General features: G+C 37.4%; 1 protein-coding gene across 11 annotated transcripts in view; it reads right to left on the reverse strand.

Moving 5' to 3' along the window:
* Nucleotides 1-17,316, reverse strand: part of CPEB3 (cytoplasmic polyadenylation element binding protein 3) — a gene marked incomplete at its 5' end in the record, with an annotated part of 92,291 nt that overhangs the window by 13,703 nt on the left and 61,272 nt on the right. For all 11 annotated transcript variants that reach the window (XM_081953933.1, XM_081953930.1, XM_081953931.1 and 8 more), the window contains 3 exons: nucleotides 923-1,041; nucleotides 5,478-5,567; nucleotides 7,825-7,992. In XM_081953933.1, coding sequence (XP_081810059.1) covers nucleotides 923-1,041; nucleotides 5,478-5,567; nucleotides 7,825-7,992 — 377 coding nt within the window. The remainder of the gene's footprint in view (nucleotides 1-922; nucleotides 1,042-5,477; nucleotides 5,568-7,824; nucleotides 7,993-17,316) is intronic.

The following is a 17,316-nucleotide window of genomic DNA, read 5'->3' on the forward strand; positions in this document are numbered from 1 at the left end:
TTGTTATTCCTATTACTCAACTGAATGTAATATAATACAGGCAAGAGCATGCTATATGATGCTCCTATGCTAGTTATTATGATTCCATGTCATTGTATATTATGAAATACATTGCTCTCTCTCTGTCATACCAGAGGTGGGTTGCTGAACTGGTAGTGGTGGCGGCAGGAAGCTCTGCCCACCTGGATGCTTTTGTGCAGGCGCAGAAGCGTTGCACGCATGTGCGTGCACAAGCGAACCAGTAGTAAATCGGTTAGCAACTCAACACTGTTTCACACATACATTGTACGTGTGTGTGTGTGTGTGTGTGTGTATGAGAAAGAGAAAGAGAAAGAAAGAGAGAAATTGTCTTAGTTATTTGCTTGTTTGTTATGTATGTATATTTATATTCTTATTTGTTTGCTCAAGAAAAACAATAAAATTTTAGTCATCATTCTATATAACAGATTAAACAATCCAAATGTATGTATCTCCCCAATTCTTTTGTGATGAAAGTAACATAATTTGAAGCTTAAGTCAGCAGAATGTTGCATTGCTTACTGACTCTAGTCATAATGAGTTTAAATAGATATGTTGAATAAGCAAAATCAGCACCGATGTAATTTTTTTTGTCTTCTTGCATTTTAATTACAACTGTTTTGTTGAGATGAAGAATTTTAAAACACAGCCAAAGACCAGGATGGAGTGTTTTAGGATTTCCAGTGTACATAAAATGAACACAATGGACAATATAATGGATGCAATGATTATATTTGAATACATAGAGGACCTTCAACATAACCTTGAAGGTTACCAGTACCAGATTAAGCAAACTCAGGATTATAGTCCTAAAACTGCCCTCAGCAAGCTGAACAGGCAATTCCTTTTCAGAACATTTTGTTTTAATTATTGAAAGAAATGGCTACATTAGAATTTTACTTACTGGTTTGTCCTTAATAGTGGGACTTGATACACATAAATAAAGTTTACCATCTTCTTCTAGACAGGCATCTATCAGAGCTTGAACAGAGCTTTCTTCCTGGAATAGCAGAAAAGCATAACCTAGGAGGAAAAGAATAAAGTTAGTAAATACAAATTATAAAAAACACAGCACAAACTAACCACAGAGGTAACATTAAGGCTGTAAAATACACAGTATTTTTAAAATATCTTCAAAAACACAATATCCCTGGACCCCAAACCATAACATTACAGGTAGTCCTTGTTTAGCAAACACAACTGGGACTGGCAACTTAGTGGTTAAGGAAGCGGTTGCTAAGTGAAAACACAATTGTGTTTAATGATCTTACTTCAGCTTATCGTCACTTTATAGACCTGCAAAGATGGAAAATGCAAGGAATGATCATAATTTTATTTTTTTTATCACCATTGTAACTGTGAACAGTTGCTAAATGAGGCAGTTTAACTCATTGCTAAACAGGGACTACGTGTAGTTATTTTTTCACGTTTTTACAATTCACGTATGACTACCCTGCCAATAAGCAATCATGAGGTATCAAATGTTTAATTGAAATCAACATATAGCATGTCTATAGCATTCCTATAATTAAGAAAAATTGTTCAACCAATAATTAAATAAGGTGAGTCTGGCAGGACATGCTCTTGGCAAATCTATGCTGACTTCATATATTTATTACATTATTTTCAGGTTCTTATACATGAATGTGTTTATTAATTGCCCTAGGATTTTCTAAAGGTATCTATATAAGATTGGATGATCTATAGATTGCTGGATCTTTTTTTCATATTTTCAGACAGGGACAAGATTTGTTCTCCGCTCATTTGCTACTTAATTATTTTTTCATAATTATGCAAGGATCATATATAAAAATTATAGCCAACTCCTTTGGTATTGTAGGATAGTTTTTCTAGCCTAGAGTTTTTAAACTATTCACTTCATAGTAGTAGGCTTTATTTTGGCTTTCACAATTATCTATGTATCAAATATTTTCTTATTAAAGACAACGGAACCAAATTAGGAATTGGATAGTTCTGTGGTTTAGCTTTAGTTTTAAAAAGTCATCTGTGTACAACCAATTATATAATTCATAGCATTCCAATGTTCTATTTATAATTGTAACTCAAAAGCTATGATTATGAGATTGGACATAATTTATTTTCCTTTAAGAATGTATTTATGTATATTTCATTTGTGATGTTTTTAGTAACATAATATTTACATAATAGAAATGATATTCTGTGAACTAAATAATTATTAGAATAATAGAAATTATATATAACATATTTAACAGAGTAAATAGCATAATTAATGCATGTTATAAATTCATAATAATTAACCAGCACTATAATCTGCTGGTTAAATATACAAAAAAGTCATTGTTTCCTTTGTAATCTTATAAGTAGGAAAGCCTGATTTGAGATCATGCACAATAACAATATCCCAAGGGTAATATCAATAAATTTGATGGATTAATAAATAGGAGATTGTTTGGGAACTAAAGGTTAAAATGTGAGCATATGGAGATGTCTGGAAAAATCAAAAGATGTTAATTGTTTCAATAGATTAGGAAAAACATCAGCATTCTTATGGCATCCAGCAACTCAATAGCAGAATAAATAATTCTATTCTAATTATAAACCTCCCATAAGAATGTGAAACATGCAAAGGAAGCAGAGATTTGATTACTACAGTAATGCAGGCAATATTATTATTTGGCAACTACTGTATATATTTCTACGAGGAACTGATGCAATTTAGGTGACGAAGCCAAAGAATAAAGGAAGAAACACCAGAATACACCAGAGCTTTAGTTTTTTCCAGTTACCATCTGGCTTCAAGTTAGTTGAAATTTTCCTCAAATACCACTGCTGGATGCCTTGTTTTAAACAAATGAACTACTTCATTGCACTGAAGGATAGAGACATTTTGTTTTCAAACACAGAATTACCATACCCAACAAAGAAAAAATGATGAATCATATACAGATACGGTAGTCCTCACTTAACAACCGCCCACTTTAATTTGTTATGACAAATCCAAAAAAGTTACTTATGACCCATCCTTGAAGTCAAAACTACTATCATCCCCCACCCCACCATAGTCACATAATATCATTTCAAGAGTTTGGCAACCGGTTTGAATTGATAGTAAATTGCAGCATCCTGCATATCACATGACTTGCCATGAGTTTTGCCAGTTTTCAGCATTTTTAGCAAAAAAAAAAGAGCCCATTTTGAAGAGTGAAATATGCTTAATGACTCCATGGTTCACTTAATGACAACATGATTTGCTTAGCGTCTAGTGACTCATTCTATGGTCATTATAAAAACAGTCATAAAATCAAGTCAGGACACATGGTGATCCACTTAATGACTGTAATGAATTACAATGGAAATTCCAGGCTCAATTGTGGAGACATGTTTCTAGTGTTTATTTTATGAACTTTAAATATGGACACCTAGCACTGAGAATTTTACTGAGGTATTACATAGTGGACTTCTTAGTTGAGCTAATCTCCCATCTAATGATGAGATCTTGCCATTCTGGGAATTCTAACAGAGTTTCTAATCATTATGCTGTAAGGTGTCTGCTAAAATTCTGACAGCTCAGAAGTCAGTTATAAATAATCTGGAACAGTTGTGACAAAGTGTTTATCACTTTCAGGCAGACATTCATGGGCAACTGGCAGGCACTTTGAAAGCTGTTTTTCATATTAGTGCCCTGGCAAAAAATAGAAAAGACTATATCCTTGCCTCCTGCTAAAATATATTTCACTCAAGAATGTTTTTAATAAACACAAGAGAGCACTGATTTAATCTTCCAAAATGCAGGATGCCTTGAGACCTCAGTAATTCTTTATTGGAGTTCTCCATTCCTAAACCGAAGAAGTTAGATTATATTAGATGGTATGAAGAAATTCAGTAATGCTATAACCAGAAAGAAAAATTGCACTAAAACAATTCTTCACCAAAGCACAGAAATTCCACTTCGCATATAGAAGTGAAATGTGATAAAATTTTAATATGTTGGAAAAATTTATGAAATGCTGCTGCTAGGAGTAAAGAATATTCCCTCGTTATTCTTGTATGTTCCTATGCTTCTAAAAGATAAAAATGAGGAACATTTCATAGTGTTTTAGGGAATAGGACCTAGTTACATGCAGGATCGCATCCTGCCCCACACATCCCTACGACCAATTCGCTCACACAGAGAGGGACTTCTCCGGGTGCCGTCCACCAAACAGTGTCGGGGGGCGACACCCAGGAGCAGAGCCTTCTCTGTGATGGGCCCAGCCCTGTGGAATGACCTCCTCCGTGACATCAGGATTATTTCCGATCTCCGCTCCTTCCGTGTACAGTTGAAGACCCACCTCTTTCAATTATCTGGCCTGGCTCAACCGTAATTTTTTCGTATTCCTCCTGACTGTCTTTTTAAATTTTAAATTTTTATTGTATATTGGGTTTTTATTATTGGGGAATGTTAATGGTTTTAATTGTCTAAATGTTGTAATTTATTACCTCCTCCGTGCATGTATGTATGTTTATGTGTTTGTACACACGTGTTATGTTTTATATGTTCTAGTGTACGCCGCCCCGAGTCCTGCCTGGAAAGGGAGCGGCTAATAAATTTATTATTATTATTATTATTATTAATACAGAAACTGCTGGCTTTCTCCTCTTCCTGGTGGGTGTGGCAGTGGAAGGATACTGCAAAAATCTCCATTCCCACCCCACTCTGGGGCCAGCCAGAGATGGTATTTACTGGTTCTCTGAACTACTCAAAATTTCCGCTACTGGTTCTCCAGAACCTGTCAGAACCTGTTGAATTTCACCCGTTTTATACTTATTGAAAGAGATAATTTCATTCTTCATTACAAGTATAAACTAGCATTTGCAAGAAAATTTTAATGTTTAGAAAGAGTGCTCTAAATATTAAAAAGTTACTGGGATAAATGCAATTGTTTTTAATAGTAATTATTATGTACTAGATTTTTGACAATTATTTTGACATTATTCTGATAAGGAACTGTTTGGATATTTTAAAAAAGTACAAAAACATTTCTATCCTTCACTCTGTGCTCTAATCACATTGTTTCTACAATAGGGAAGAACAGTCAGAATTGTACTTACGTGCAATTCTAGGATTGTGGGAAATGGTACAATTATGATTTTAAAAGTAAGGTATTGATTGTCCTATCATGAATGTAATACCAATGGGTTTGTGTGAAATTACCCACCCAGTCTGGATAGTTATTATACAAAAGATTCAAATAACCCCTATGTTGCAGGATATCTAGAAAAATGGTTATGAAACCACAGAAATCACAGTATTATTATGGCCAGAATTTTACTATAGACATGCAATGGCATATGCAACCTTAGAACAGAAATAGTAACAAAAGTTATAGATGACAAGGAAGATGAAGCCAATATTTCAAACATTGAACAATGTAGTTAGAAATGTATTTATACATGGAGAGGAACATTTTCCTGCTTCACGAAACTGAAATAATTACCTTTAGGTGGAAAATATGACTTGCTTTCAGCTTTGTGAGGCCAGTCCACCACAAGAGGTCCAAACCTACGAAAGCTAGCAGTGATTTCATCTACAACCAAAGAATAATTAAGATTCATCAGAAATAAAAATGAATGATAAAACTAAGTAATTTTAAAGAACAGAAAGTCATCCACTTCCAACCATTCATTTATTGACTGTTTGAAGTTACATCAGCATGAAAAAAGTGACTTAAAACGGTTCCTCGCACTTATAACCATCACCGCATCCTCAGGGTCAGTGGTCAAAATTTGGGCACTTGACAACTGGCATGTATTTATGATGGTTGGTAACATCCCAGGTCATGTGATCACCAATTATGACCTTCCCACCCAGCTTCTGACAAGCTAAATCAATGGGGGAGCCCAGATTTGCTTAATGATGTGATTCATTTCAAAACTGAAGTGATTAACTTAACAACTGTGGCAAAAAAGCTTGTAAAATCAGGCATGAATCATTTAACATCTGCCTTGCTTAGCAACATAGTTCTAGTCCCAACTATGTAAGTCAAGGACTATCTGTATCTCATGTGCCTGAAGCTGAAGTTTTGTAGTTTTGGAACCACAAGTGTGAAAAATGTTTCGAGCATGAAATCCCATGCGCAAAACAGGACAGAACAGAATATAATTCTTTATTGGCCAAGTGTGATTGGACAACCATGGAATTTGTCTCCGGTGCATACGTTCTTAGTGTGCAAACATACAACAACAAAGGGATAAGTCATAGATCATAAATCATAAATGAGCTGTTTTGAGCATTTTTGAGGTGTTTTGAACTTGAAAAAAGAGCTATTCCAACCATGAACATATCAAAGGCAAAAGCAGAAGTGCCTGCCAGCTATCCTGAATATCTGTTGGTAACACCTCCAAAATACTGGAAAAAGTCACTGTGTATTTGAAACAGCACTTGTACATCAAAACAAGATGTTTCACTAAATTTTGCACTTTATGTATTTCAAAATATTTCAAAACAAACCCTATTTAGAATCAAATTTCTTAAATTATTATTTTTTAGTCCGTGTTAACTTTTTTGTCTTGTTTTGTATCTGTCTAGTTTTTTTGTCTTTTTTAAAAAAATGCAGCAGAAAAAGAACCTGTCAATGAAGCTGAGGGCTACTGACTAATGCTAGTATACTGCTCATATGCAATGTAGATGTAGCTCTAGCTATGGAAAAATTGAACTGCTATCTAAACTGGTTCAATATGAATAAAAGTAACACCAGAAAAATAAAAAATATATTATACTCCCTGTTCTAAGGAGAAATTAATAATTAGGACTATAAATCAATTAAAACTATTTTGATCCAAATTCTATGTTATTTTTATACAGGTAGTCCTCGACTTGCAACCATTCACTTAGTGACTATTCAAAGTTACAATGGAATTGAAAAAAATGCCTTATCACCATTTCTCGCACTTATGACTGTTGCAGGATCCCAACAGTGATGTGATCAAAATTCGGATGTCTGACAATTGACATATATTTATGAGAGTTGCAGTGTCCTGGGGCCATGTAATCATTTTCTGCAACCTTCTCACAAGCAAAGTAAATGGAGAAGCTAGATTTACTTAACAACGGTGTTATTAATTTAACAACTGCAGTAATTCACTTAACAACTGCAATCATTTTATAACAAAAGTTGTAAAATAGGGCAAAACTCATTTAAGAACTGTCTCACTTAGGAACAGAAATTTTGGAGTCAATTGTGGTTATAAGTTGAGGTCTACCTATACTAGAAGAATTAGAGGTACTGTAGCATCATCACTAAATTATTCTATCAGGCAATGATATTTTTTTCTGCCTAAGGAATTCACTACTGTGTTGGTATAGTTAGAAGTAGTAAGTAATAGGATTTAGGGAATTTACTGGACTACAGTCTAAACTGCCAAAGTTTAATTGTCACTGGGATAGTGTTATCAACATTATCTTGTCTTCTTCTGTCTCCTCTATTTCTCTGTTTGTATAGGCAATAGACAAGGGGAAGAAAGTAGAAGTAGTCAAGATGAATAGATATGTCTTTGTGTGTGTGTACATATATACTGTGTATATGTATATGACTGAATGTATACACATGTACACAGGTTTATTTGTTTTTAAATGGGTTCCAATATTTTTTACACCTTTTTATACTTCCATTCGTTTGCATGTACAAAAGTTCTTCAATTGATAAAATCCATGCTCACAGAATATAAGAGCACACTGTGTTAATCTGGTTTTTAAAGAAATAGCCACTATATTGCTGAGCCTTACCTCTCAGTAATTTTTAAATGGCAAAAAACCCTTATACCCTTCCTCCCACCATTCTGTACCTTCATCAATGTCAGGAGGCAGACCTCCAACAAACACCTTCCTAGAATAGCGTTCGACTCTTTCACCATTCTGACAGCGGGTTGGGGAGTTGAGACCTGATGATAAAGACTGGTCACCATGACTGTCATCCAAAAAGCCATCTTCAAAAGGAAATAGTGAAGATCGACCTGTGAAATATGTTACAGTAGCTTAAAAATCAGACACTTACACATCTGATTCAAAGATGCATAGACACGCTCCATTAATAAATCTACATAGCTGAACATGAAAATCATGTTTTCCTTCAATATTTAAATTTTTTCACATCATATTCTACATACAAATATATTTTGAAGGAAATTAGGACAGTTTGAATTCTGGATCTTTAATCACTCAAACAGAAATTGTCATTAGCTTCTGGGGATAGGCTAGAAGCATACGTTCATAATATTCATGATAACTAATCAAGTAGATTCACATGCTATACCTCCAATCAATTTGTGTTTACTTGTGGTTTGGCATACTCTCCAGTCCTAAATATGAAAACCATAATTCTAATGCAAGCATTGTCTAGAAACTTTTCTAGGAATGGCTGACTTGAACACTTGCCCAGAGGATATTATTAAGAACCTATTCTCTCCTGATCAACATATACTTGCAAACTGCTGAAGTGAATTAAAAAGTTAATTTTAATCACCTTGGAAAGGAAGAGTTATCAGGAACTAGTAACATATTTTGCTTACTGAACCAACATGCCCACAAAATCATCTTATCATTCACAGGTTTCTCCCTCCCAACACGGTCATTTTCATTAGAACATAAGCCTAAAAGTAGATCTGCCACATTTAATGTTCTTTATCTAATACTCAGATTATAAAGATTATAAAAATTGAATATGAAATATTAATATTTTCCATCATTTATAATATCTATGACTCACACAGCATCCATAAATCTTGCTCACTGTTGTACAATATGTTTTAAGTGTAACTAATTTAAGTGAAAACCTGAAAAATTCTGTACATTTCCCTTTTTAATTAAGGTGCTTGTTTCAAAGTAAATTTGACCACATGATAAACTTTCTTTCCTGAAACCAACAGAGTAAAATACAAGCACAAGCAATAATGCCAAGTTCTTCTTCTAATTCGCTTTTTCTCTTTGTGTGTCTATGTATCCATGCATATATTTATGCAAATATTATGGTCTGCAATATATTATAGATGATAGCATCTAGAAATCTTGGCTTATATTGAAAAAGCTAAGCAAGATGACAATATTTGGAAATATTTGGAAACTAGAAACCTCAGGACTTAGACCTGGGGTGTCAAACTCAATTTCATTGAAGTTCGCGTCAGGACTGTAGTTGACCTCAGGGAGGGCAGGCATGGCCAACTGGGTGGGCATGGCCAGCTTGCCGTCACTCACTGGGCATGGTTGACTGGGTGGGTGTGGTCAGCTGGGTGGGCTAGTCAGTTTTGCCACTTCCCAAACTGCTGGCATGTTTCCTCTTCACATTGGGTAGACTGGGCTGAAGCCACACTGGCCCGATGTTTCCTCATCGTATTGGGTGGACTGGGCTGAAGCAATGCGGGTAGACTGGGCTGAAGCAACAGGGCCGGCTCTGTATATTTTCCAGGCCGTCCCCACAGGCTGGATCTGACCACATCGTAGGCTGGATCCAGCCTGTGGGCCTTGAGTTGACACCCCTGGCTTAGACTAAACAGTGAAAGCTACATCAAATCAATTCAACATTATTGTCAAGAAAAGAACCCTAATATCTGTCTATAGCTACTAGCTCAGCTCAAATGAGATTTACATTTTTGGCAAGGGATTTCTTATAAGGAAGTTTTTTTTCTTCCACTATTTGGCCCTGAAATCCATATTTGGCTCTGAAATGTAAAAAGCCTTTTCAAAGGATCCATGTCGCTCCTAAAAAAATGAGATAGGATGCAGAAGGTCACCCAGTTTGGCGAAATTCTCCATTGCATAACCAGCATCCACATTCCATCCCAGGTTCAAGAAAACTCCTGGGGAGGAATGTGGGGGCTAGTTATGCAGTGAAGAATTGCTCAAAACCAGGTGACTTTCTGCATCATCTCATTTGTTTAGGAGAAACACTGATTTTCTTGAAAAAGGTTTTTCAGTTAACTTTTTTGGTGACTGCTGGCTGAATGGGGCAGGAAACTCCTTCAACAAACCTCTTTGTGTTAAATTATATTAGATTCCAAATCTACACCACAGTATTCCAGGCCCTATTCCCATGTCACTTTTGCTTAGAAGAAATTGTCCTAAACACCTAGAAAGTTGTTGGATACAACATTGGTTAATTCAACTTCCACATTCAAGTTCTATGCATATTTGCAAGTCACTTTGCAAGTTCAAGTGTCTTTCAAGATAAAAGTCTTGTTCTGAAAAAGTAGTACTGCATTCTCTTATCATTTCACTAGTTAATAGTGGCTCAAGATACTAATATTTGTTTTTAGTAACTATTATAATATTAATATAAATAATATTATGAACAGAACATTTTATAAATGATAAGAAGAAACATTTCAAAACAAACCAATGTATGTAAGTCTGGGCCAGGTGGCTCTACTGGTTAGGGTGCTGGCCTAGAAACCGGGAGATTGTGATTTCTAGTGTTGCCTTAGTCATGAAAAACTAGCTGGGTCACTTTGGGTCAGTCACTCTCTCTTACCCTCCCCCCTCACTGAATAATCGTTATGGAGAAAATAGGAAGAGGAAAGTGCATTAGGTATGTTTATTGCTTTGAGTTATTTATAAAAAATAAATAAAAGGGTTAAGCATTTTTTTTTAAATAGCTCATATACTAAGTTGTTTATATATACTAACATGTTTACATGACCTAATCGTGGTACTAGGAAAAGGATCTTTCTCCTGATACCCGCTTACAGAAATAAAATTTGCTTCTTCCACAAAAGATCAAAGCTTGTTTTTGTTACCAAAAGGAGTCCAACTGGTAGAGAAGAAAACAAGACTTCTAAAATAGATTATTTAAAGAAAACATTAGGGTGATTATTCATTGTGTTTATGTTATGGGTATATCTGCAAGAACACAAATCTGCAACAAGTATGTTTTTCTGGAATAAGAGCAACCCAATACATTGCCCTAGTTAATCATTTGAGCAATGGCATAATCATTTTCAGCAGAACACAACTATTTCATGAGCCGTTGCTGCAGCCATTCAGCACAATTTTTTCAAAACATTGGACTTGAACTTCCTAACTGAGTTTCTCAATATTTTCAGAATTTAAATTCTGAAAGTTTGCTTAACATTTGTTTTTTAAGACATGCAGTGATATTATTATTCTACAGCTAATGTTCATTAGAATGTGATTGTATGTGTTCATGTCCATGTGTACTCTCTTATGTGTGTGTAGCCAGTTTGATATATAGTGGCTTGGTAGCATAGTGGTTAAAGTGTCACCCTTTGACATAGAAAGCAGAGTTTCAAATTCTGGCTTGTACTTACTATACCAGTAGGGATCTTTGGGCAAAGACCTTCTAACACTTCAATCTGCCTACCTCAGATATGAGAGTGACATGAACTGAAAGAGTCATTACAGCTCAGATGTTGCTCAGAGTAACAAGATTTGTGCCAAATATTGGGGAACGAGGACAATCTGAATATAAAAGGGCTACAAACAATAGAAGCTGAAACTGGTGAATGCTACAACAATATAGTAGGCCTAATGAGAGGGGATATATGAAATATATGAGATGGATGGAAGGCTATATTCAAACTAACTGAAAACAGCTAGTTACCCATCACTTAAACATAGTGAAGAGGAGACAGACCACCCTACTCATTACATCCCAGACTCAACAAGACCCAGAAGAACAATTAGATCGGCAGCCAATGCCTGAAGTGGAATGTCACTGCACCCCCACCCTTGTATGGTAACAAGTAGTCCTCAACTTACAACAGTTCAATTAGTGATTGTTCGACGTTACGGCACTGAAAAAAGTGACTTAAAACCAATTTTCACACTTACAATTGTTGCAGCATCCCCAAGGCCATGTGATCAAAATTCAGAAGCTTGGCAACTGGTTCGCATTTATGACAATTGCAGTGCCCTGTGGTCATGTGATCACCTTTTGCGATCTTCTGACAAACAAAGTCAATTGGGAATCCAGATTCACTTAACAACCTTATTGCTAACTTAATAACTGCAGTGATTCACTTTAGCACTGTGGCCAGAAATATAATAAGATGGGGCAAAACTCACATAACAAATGTCTCACTTAGCAACATCAATGTTGGGGTTAATTGTGGTTGTAAGTCGAGGACTACCTGTACAGAGCACAGTATTTGATATGAGGCATAAAATGATAAACTAACTATTGTCAACCCTTAAGACCAACAGCTCAGTGGAGAAGGGCCATCAAATAGAACTTGGCAATATAGCCTTTACAACAATCCCCACCATCATGTTATTCAAATCAAAGAACTGACATATGCTACAACACCTGTAATCCTGGAGATGCTTGGCTACACAAGCAAGAAAAACCACAGTACATACCCTCCCTGGAAAATGAGGTCGAAGGCTAAGATCAAGGTAACTTAGAGAGAAGTTATGGGTGTGGTGCATGTGGTGTGGTGTGGTGGGTGTGGTGTGGATGATTAAAGAATAAACGATTGTCTACTGAAAAAAATGCAAGGGCATGATTCCATCTACAACCCTAGACTCTAAACAAAGGCCCACAACACTGGCTACCAGGCTAAGGAGACATGCTAGAGAAACAGAGGCCAAGAAGATAAAGGCCCTGTTCTCCAAAGAACCTCCAAGGTGTCCTCCCAACTGCAGTGCAACAACACAGCAACAGCAGTGCTACCAACACAATACTGAATAGTACTGGAAGAATATAGCAGACAAAGAGGAGACACATTAACACACCAGTGAGGTGGCTGCAGGACCTGAGGGTAGACCACAGAAACCCCCCAGAATAGGAACTATCACAGTAGCAGCCTCTAAAAGTGGATCAAGAACATGAAGAGTTGGACAGCACCTGGCCCAAAGCTGATCCACACCTACAGACTAAAGAGACTGACAGCAATGAATGAATACCTAGCAGCACAGTTGAACCAGTTATTAAGAGATGGCTTCCACCCAGACTGGTCAACACAAGGAAGGACAGTATTGATCATGAAGAATCCTCATAAGAGAACAGCACCCTTCCAATGAACAGCTGGTAATATGGTTTCTTACAACATGGGAAGTCCTATCAGGCATCACAGCTGTCAAGCCACAGGACCATATGAGCCACTACTTGAGCACAGCTTAGTAAGGCATACTGAACAATACCTGCGACTCAAAACTCCAATTTCTCATAGACAGAACAGTTACCCAAGGCTCAAGATGGAGCATCAAGAGAAATCCTATCAGTAGTTGGAAAAGGCCGAACTAAAAGACAGCATTGAGGCACTGATCATAGCAGCACAAGACCAGCACTATGCACCAGTTCCATAGAAACAGAGATCTACCATACTAGACAGGACACAAAGTACAGACTGAGATGCTTCAGACACAGTCCAACACAAGGTGTCAGGGTGAAAAGTGCAGGCAGGATATACTGAATGGCACAATCAAGTAGCAAGCACTATAGTATGTACAGGAACCTAGGCACCGTGTGTGGATGAGACCCTCAAATCCAGATTGGACATTTCTTAGACAGTGATGGAGAATAACAGGACTAAGATCCTGTGGGAGTTCCAAATCCAGATGGACAGGAAGGTTCTGACAACCAACCAGGTATTGGAGCAATAGACAAGGACCAGAAGATAGTGATGGTGATAGATGATGGTAGTTATAACAGAGCCGAATGACAGCAACTACAGGAAGAAGTGTGAGAAACTGGAAAAATACCAGAGCCTGAAGGAGGAACTGGAGAAGATGTGGAAAGTAAAGACCAAAGTGGTCCCAGTGGTGGTAGGATCACTTGGGGGTTGCGACTCCTAAACCAGGACAGTAACTCTGAAAGATCCCAGGAATAACATCAGAGATATCTGTCTAGAACAGTGTTTTTCAACCTTTTTTGGGCAAAGGCACACTTGTTTCATGAAAAAAATCACGAGGCACACCACCATTAGAAAATGTTAAAAAAATTAACTCTGTGCCTATATTGACTATATATAAAGTCTATATATACAAAACGGGGGGGGGGGGGGGCGGCCAGGGACAGTTACCTGGGCGCGTGGGGGGGTGCGGTTTGCCTGGCGCTGGGCTCACCTGCTTATCGGCCGCCCAGCTCAGGCGGGGGCTCCGGGCCGCTCGACCACCACTGGCTCCCTCCACCGCCACGGAGCAGCGCCGCCCCCAGCCCCCGCGGGGCGCTCCAGCCCACAGCGAAGGCGTCCTCAGGCGCGGTCGCGGGCCTGCCTCGGCTTACCGGAGCTCCGTCCGCAGCAGCCCCCGCGGTGGTGGCAGCCCAGCCTCCGGATCCCGCCTCCCGTCGTCAGCCCCGCAAGCCTCTTGCCCGGGCGAGAAGGCGGAGGCACTTGGCCGCGGTCCCTCCCTGCCCCTCCCGCCGCCCTGACGCCCCCCTCTCCCCGCTGCTGCTGGATCGCTCTCCTGTGCCAAGACGGCCAGGCAGGCTGGGGGGGGGGAGGCCGTGGATGCTGGGATTCGTAGTTTCCCCGATGGCTTCCCTCTTCCCTCTTCCCTCTTCCCTCTTCCCTCTTCCCTTCAAGATTCAAGCTTTTCCCACGGCACACCAGGCAACATCTCACGGCACACTAGTGTGCCGCGGAACAGTGGTTGAAAAACACTGGTCTAGAAGACTGCAATACTAGGAACAGCTAAGATACTGTACAGAACCCTCAAGCTCCCAGGCCTCTAGTACAGGACCTGAAACTGAGAAAGATAAATAGTGGTTAAGGTATCAAGCTAGAAACTAAAAGACTGTGGTTTTAGTCCAATATTAGGTAGAAACCCGGCTGGATTACTTTGAGCCAGTCACTCTGTCTCAACCCTGGGAAGGAAGCAATTGCAAATCACTTCTGAAAAATCTTGCCAAGAAAATTGCAGGAATTGTCAAAGCAGTCACCAGAAATTAAAAAAACAACAAAACCCTGACTCGAAGTGACCAAACCCAAATTGCCTTCTTTCTTTTAGGATACAAAGCAGTAATTGTAGAAAAACATTCCTAAACAGTCATGGCCTAACTTTCACTTGGTTACAGAACAGACAGGTTCCAGGTATTTTAAATTATATATCTTTTTTTGCTCAGTACAATAAGTTAGAATTATGGTAGTTGCAACCCAATAATCTAGAAGGCTTGAGATCAAGAATCTAGAATGGATAGCCTTAACCATCTTGTAATGAATTTTTTAATGTTAGTATACCTTTAGTAGGCTTGCAATTCATTAGTTCTTTGCATAGAATATTTCTCTGTTTCTTGAATCAACTAATATTTAATTTCTTTTGGCAACATTGTAGACCATGTTTACTTTAACTTCACAATTCTTGTTAAGTCACATTAGCCAAATACTAAAATAATTTTGGTTCATATTTACCAATTAAAATAAAAAAAAATTAGGACAATTGCCCACATATCAATAGGAGAAAAAAAAGATTTAGATCTAAACAACTCTTATCTAAATTCACTTATAAGTGACAATGCATGCCTGGCTTATTTCTGCCCTGAGACTGGCAAAATATAGGCAAAAGAAAACCAGAACTCAGACAATCAGGTAGCCTTATCTGTTCTATAAGAAAAATATCTGTTAACTTTATTAGTAATTTTAATTCATCAAATAAAATGTTTATCTACTTTAGCCGAGGGATCAAACTACAAATATGTTTAGATTCTGCAGCAATCAGCTGCCAGAACAATCAATTCATCAATCTTCCTCTATTAGTAACTATGATTTCTGATTGAGGATATTATAATCGAAATGCAACTGTGCATCAAGAAACAATCTGCAAAGGCATTGATTCTAGACCCTTTTCCTTTTCTTAGTTTTATCGTCAGCAATGAGCAAAAACAAATAGAAGCCCATTCAAGATGGTAAAACAATTGCTCTGAAGAAATTTTCCAAAATCAACATCCTGACAGGGAAAGAGAATTCTTTTCAAGTTGAATGCTGCAACTGATGTTGGCAGCATCTGGAAAAAATGGGTGGAGCCAGTGTAGAAAAATATAATACCGAAAAATAGAATGGATAATAGATACTATTATCATCTTCACAATTATTTTAATCATCTGTATGTATTACACTTATTTCTGCTAGTATCAACATTATGTCAGTACTTCTCATTACCAGCAAGCGATCATCATTATCATCATCAGTATTAATACTCATTTAAAAATCATAGCAGTATAGATTTCTCTGTGCGTAACACTGTCTTATTGAAAGGAAGCACAACTAACTGGTTGCAAATTAGATTATTTGATTTTTGGAGGATACCCTTTAAACATTAAGGGCTTATTTACTGAGATAGATTTTTAAACACATAACTTCAAGCCATTTGAATTCAGCAGCAAATTGCAAATGGATCTTGACAAGTTCCAAGATGTTAATTCTGACTGGTTTATTTGATGAGTCAAATTCAGTTACAGTACTTGCTTAGAATAAAAAATTATCCCAACTAAACTGAACGATACGAAGTGACCCCCATTATGTTCTATTCAGAAAAAATAAGCCCATTGGTGCTGGTGCTCTCCAGATGCTTTGGACACAACTCCTAAAATCCATTATCCTGGCTATCCTGGAAAGTGGTGGTAGGAAATGAAACACAAAATAAGAGTTTTAAGAGTGCCAGCTTGCCTCTCTTTCCTCTATCACTTCGCAACACTGGCAATGTTTACCTTGGCCAGATGAGAATGGCATGGCTTATACTACTGTTCTAGAATCTATAGAAGGAGATTGGTAATAAGAGCAACAGAACGAAGATATGCCAGCCTCACAAAGTCGGGAAAACTTTGGCTTTAGCACCCAGCTCATGAAGATGAGAAAAAGAACAGCTTCAGATCTTGCCCTTGAACTCTGACAAAGGGGGCAGCATGTCATCAAGCAAGGAAAGCAAACAGCATGGCTATCTCATGCTACATTGGAACTAATATAAATAAACATTATACTGACAGATTGCCAACTGATGCAAAGAATTGCTAAGTGGGAGATGGGTGAGGAAAAAATTAAGGGAACACCCCCCCCCCCATTTCCTTTCACCTGATTAAAAAAAAGGTAAACTTTAATGGTGCTGCAGCCTGCAGTCATAAAAAACAATGGAGCAGAAAGGTAAAACTGGTAATAATGTGAGATATGGAATTACGAGTTTGATCAACAGTATTTATTATCCAATTTTAAAATTATAACCTTTGTCCTGTGTAGTTGCAGAATGCATACATTGGGCTGAACAGAACATGAAGAAACTATATTTTAAAGAATAGTTCTGACATTACACTTCTACTAGACATTTTTCCTTTGTAATTTAAAATTTTAATTCAGGTCTGCAAAAAGAAAAAATTAGCTGGATTTAAGTGTCTC

The sequence above is a fragment of the Natrix helvetica genome, assembly GCF_964273705.1.
Source record: "Natrix helvetica genome assembly, chromosome: 5".
NCBI lineage: Eukaryota > Metazoa > Chordata > Lepidosauria > Squamata > Natricidae > Natrix > Natrix helvetica.